This window comes from Rhinatrema bivittatum, chromosome 4, assembly GCF_901001135.1.
Source record: "Rhinatrema bivittatum chromosome 4, aRhiBiv1.1, whole genome shotgun sequence".
NCBI classification, from domain to species: domain Eukaryota; kingdom Metazoa; phylum Chordata; class Amphibia; order Gymnophiona; family Rhinatrematidae; genus Rhinatrema; species Rhinatrema bivittatum.
In genome coordinates, this window is record NC_042618.1 from 14,668,646 (window position 1) to 14,672,158 (window position 3,513).

The 3,513-nt window shown below is 45.7% G+C and overlaps 1 protein-coding gene across 1 annotated transcript; it reads left to right on the plus strand.

The window, feature by feature from the left end:
• Positions 1-1,634: 1,634 nt before the first annotated feature.
• GPR65 (G protein-coupled receptor 65) lies at positions 1,635-2,874 on the plus strand. Its single transcript, XM_029597404.1, has one exon. It carries the CDS (start codon positions 1,762-1,764, stop codon positions 2,743-2,745), a length of 984 nt encoding a protein of 327 aa, XP_029453264.1. The 5' UTR covers positions 1,635-1,761; the 3' UTR covers positions 2,746-2,874.
• The last annotated feature ends 639 nt before the right edge of the window (positions 2,875-3,513 follow it).

Here is a 3,513-nt window from a genome sequence, read left to right on the forward strand (position 1 = left end):
ACTTGGAACCTAAGAAGGAAGAGGAAATGACAAAGCTACATTGGATAAAACAGTGTGGTTGCAGTGTTGGTCCACCCGAATGCAAGGAAAGAGAGGTTAACAAAGAAAAACAAAAAAAAAATGTATATGGTGATACTTTTTTTTTTTTTTTTGGACTAACTTACTAGCAACCTGGAGAAGTAGCCCAGTGGCTAGAGCAGCAAGCGACAAGCAAGGGTTGAAATCCCACCGCTGATCCTTGTGATCTTGTGCAATTCTCTTCACCCTCCATTGCCTTGGGTACTACACTTACAGAGGCATTTACCAGGTGCTAACATGCAGTATTGTACCCCCTAATGTTGCAAAAATGGGTAACGAGCTGCTTTGCAAAGTATTCATTACTCGTACACTTTTTTTGGGATGGGACATTACTTGTATCGCAGCCAGCCGGTGCCATTTTGAATGGAGACAGTACCGGGCCCAGAACCTAGGGGGCACTCCAGGTCCCACTAGACCATCAGGTATGCCCAGGGAGTAGGTTTGGGTGGTTTGAGGGGTGGGGGGAATTCTACAGCTGGGGAGGGAGGGGGTTGGAGCCAGGGGGAGAATTTATAGAAAATTGGCAATTTTAAGAATTAGGTTTTGGTTTTTTTTACGAGGGTTACCTCTAGGGATGGCACAGTGTGGGTGGAGGTCTCAGAAACCCCCTTGGGGTGGAAGATTTACACACGGTGGGGTGGGGGGTGATCGGACCAGTATAGCCTTTTAAGAAGATAGCGGCACTGTGAAAAGGAGCTGCCATCGCATGGCTTTTGGGGCCTTTACCCTGCAATATTTTTCCTGGCAATATTTTACCGCTTGGGAAAATACCACAGGGGCTTTACTAAGCTGCGGTATCAAGTGCTCTCTGGCAGAAGATACCACGGCTTAGCAAATGAACCCCTTAGATTGTGAGCCCTCTGGGAAAAGGAAAATACTACAGTACCTGAATGCAATCCACCTTAAAGTGTCAAGAAAGGTGGACTATAAATAAGAGGATTATCGTTAATACCTTTCTTGGCTACCTTTCAGGAGGCCAGGCCACAATGCACAAAAGTGCGCTGCTGTTATTGACAGTAGGTTTGAGAGCTGGGGGAGGCTTTGAGATAGAAGCTCAGTAATCAAGGTTTGAATGAAGATCTCAGTATGGGAAGAGCCCTGATAAAAAACAGCCTGGTCATCGTTTAAAGAGAAACTGCAGCACAACACTCTTCTTATAAACTATGCATATTTTTTTTTTTGCAAAGAAACCTTGACACTATTTGCCTGCTTCCGAACACTTCCTGCATTTTTTCTTGCTGCTGTAGAGAATGATGAATACCTGTTTTCTGTTTCTTCCAGCTGAGAGACCTGCGGAAGGAAGCCCCATTACAAAAGGATTGCCGTGATCTTTGAGAGCCTTGCCTTGGAACTGAACTGCTCCAGGCTGGAGTGGCTGGGATGCTTTGCAGCACGTCCAGGAGATGTATCCAGCAGCTCCCTAGGAGGGTTCCACGCTGCATGGTGCTGCAGCTTTGATTTCCACCTTGGAATCATCCCGGCTGAGTTTCCAACCTTCTGGCTCCAAACCGAGGGCTCTAACATCGGACTAAACAAGCAGGTCCCCTGGCCGAGCTAGTAGGAAATCCTTATTTTTATTTTTTTTTTTTAACTCTTATGCACATTTTTCCCCTTACTACTTCCCTTGTTATAACTTTCTGTCAACCAGTGGCTTAATCTTCCTCCTCAGTCACCGGGCTGAATATGAATAATCTTTCTAATGGTTGCGATGTTCCTCATGATCAGGATAGCAAGGTATATCCAGCTATTTACGCCCTTGTGATGGTAATCAGTATTCCTGCCAACTGTGCCTCCCTCTACGTGGCCTGCCTTCAGGTGAGAAAGAGAAATGAGCTGGGAATCTACCTCTTTAACCTGTCCTTGGCCGATCTCCTGTACACCCTGACGCTGCCACTGTGGATACATTACATCTTAGAGCACAACAACTGGAAACTTCCTAAAGTGCTTTGCTCAATTGGTGAATTCTTCAAGTATACGAACTTTTACACCAGTGCTGGATTCCTCACCTGCATCTGCCTGGATAGATACCTGGCCGTCGTGCACCCTTTACATTTTCATCGACTGCGCACAAGAAAAAGCGCCGCGCTAATCAGCGTTGCAGTCTGGGCCGCAGAAATATTGTCCCACGTTATAATTTTAGTGTTTGAAGAAACACAAATGGACGGGACGCGCCATTTACTGTGCTACGACATCTTCCCGATAGAGGCCTGGAAAGCCTGGCTCAACGTCGCCCAAACCTGCGCTTGGCATGTGCTCCCCCTGGCAATAATGGTGTTCTGCTACCAGAGAATCTACATGGCAGTAAGGCGCAGCCAAGCCATGGCGGAGCGGGAGAAAAGGAAAGTCCATCGACTGCTGATGGGGATCCTGGCTATGTTTGTCCTCTGCTTCACGCCATACCATATCATGCTGCTGGTCCGCAGCGTCGGAGAGCCGAACCATTGTGAGTTTGCCCGGCGGATGTCGCAACCTTACAAAATCACCATGGCCCTGGCGAGCTTCAACTGTATTGCCGACCCGATCCTGTACTGCTTCGTCAGCGAGACGGGCAGAACCAGCATTCTGAGCTGCTGCGCGCAGCGGCAAATGACGCCACGGCAGGAGGTCTACGAGATGTCAGCTATTCCTAAACAAACTGTAAGCAGTGATGACGCCACACCCGTGTGACTTGTGACTTAGATATCCCAGGTGTGATGCTTGGACAGCAAGGGGTTTAGCAACAGGACAACAGTACATACAAATTGTGCTTTGACGGACGTGGGGGCACTTCCAGCCCTGTGTTTAGAATCCGTTCTAGCCTGGTTTCAAGTCTTCTGAAAAAGATTTGATTTAGAAGAAAAGTAACAAAAAACTCCTTCAGAACAAACTTTTATAATTTAAAACTAAACTAATCATTAAGGTAAGATATTTTTATGATGTCTGCTTTTTACATATTTTCTTTTTCTTATTTTTAATTAATTAATATATATATATATTAGAGATGTGAATCGGAACCAGAATCGGATCCGATATCAGTTCCGATTCACATCTCTATAGATGTGAATCGGAACCAGAATCGGATCCGATATCAGTTCCGATTCACATCTCTAATATATATATATATAATATATATATATATATATATATATATATATATATGAAGGAAAAAGACCTCAGTTACAACTTGGTGTGAGACCTACACCTTGAGAAATAAACTCGTATCACAAGTCTTAAAAAAACCCTCCTATGGGGGGGGGTAGAGCCAAGATAGCCAACGATAAGGAATGCCGAGAAGAGCTCCTCTGCCGCGATATTCCTTTTACCTTACAGGGTTTCTGATGCCGCATATAAAGCACAAGGCCAAGTTTTGGGGTGCTAGTATAAGCTCCCCGTCACTGGGTAATTTACAGCCGCGGATCGAGGGCTTTCTCTCTCCCACCCCAAGAATGGCTTTTG

Coding starts and splice junctions, on each gene's coding strand:
- GPR65 (XM_029597404.1), top strand. CDS start 1,762: ATGAATAATCTTTCTAATGGTTGCGATGTTCCTCATGATCAGGATAGC.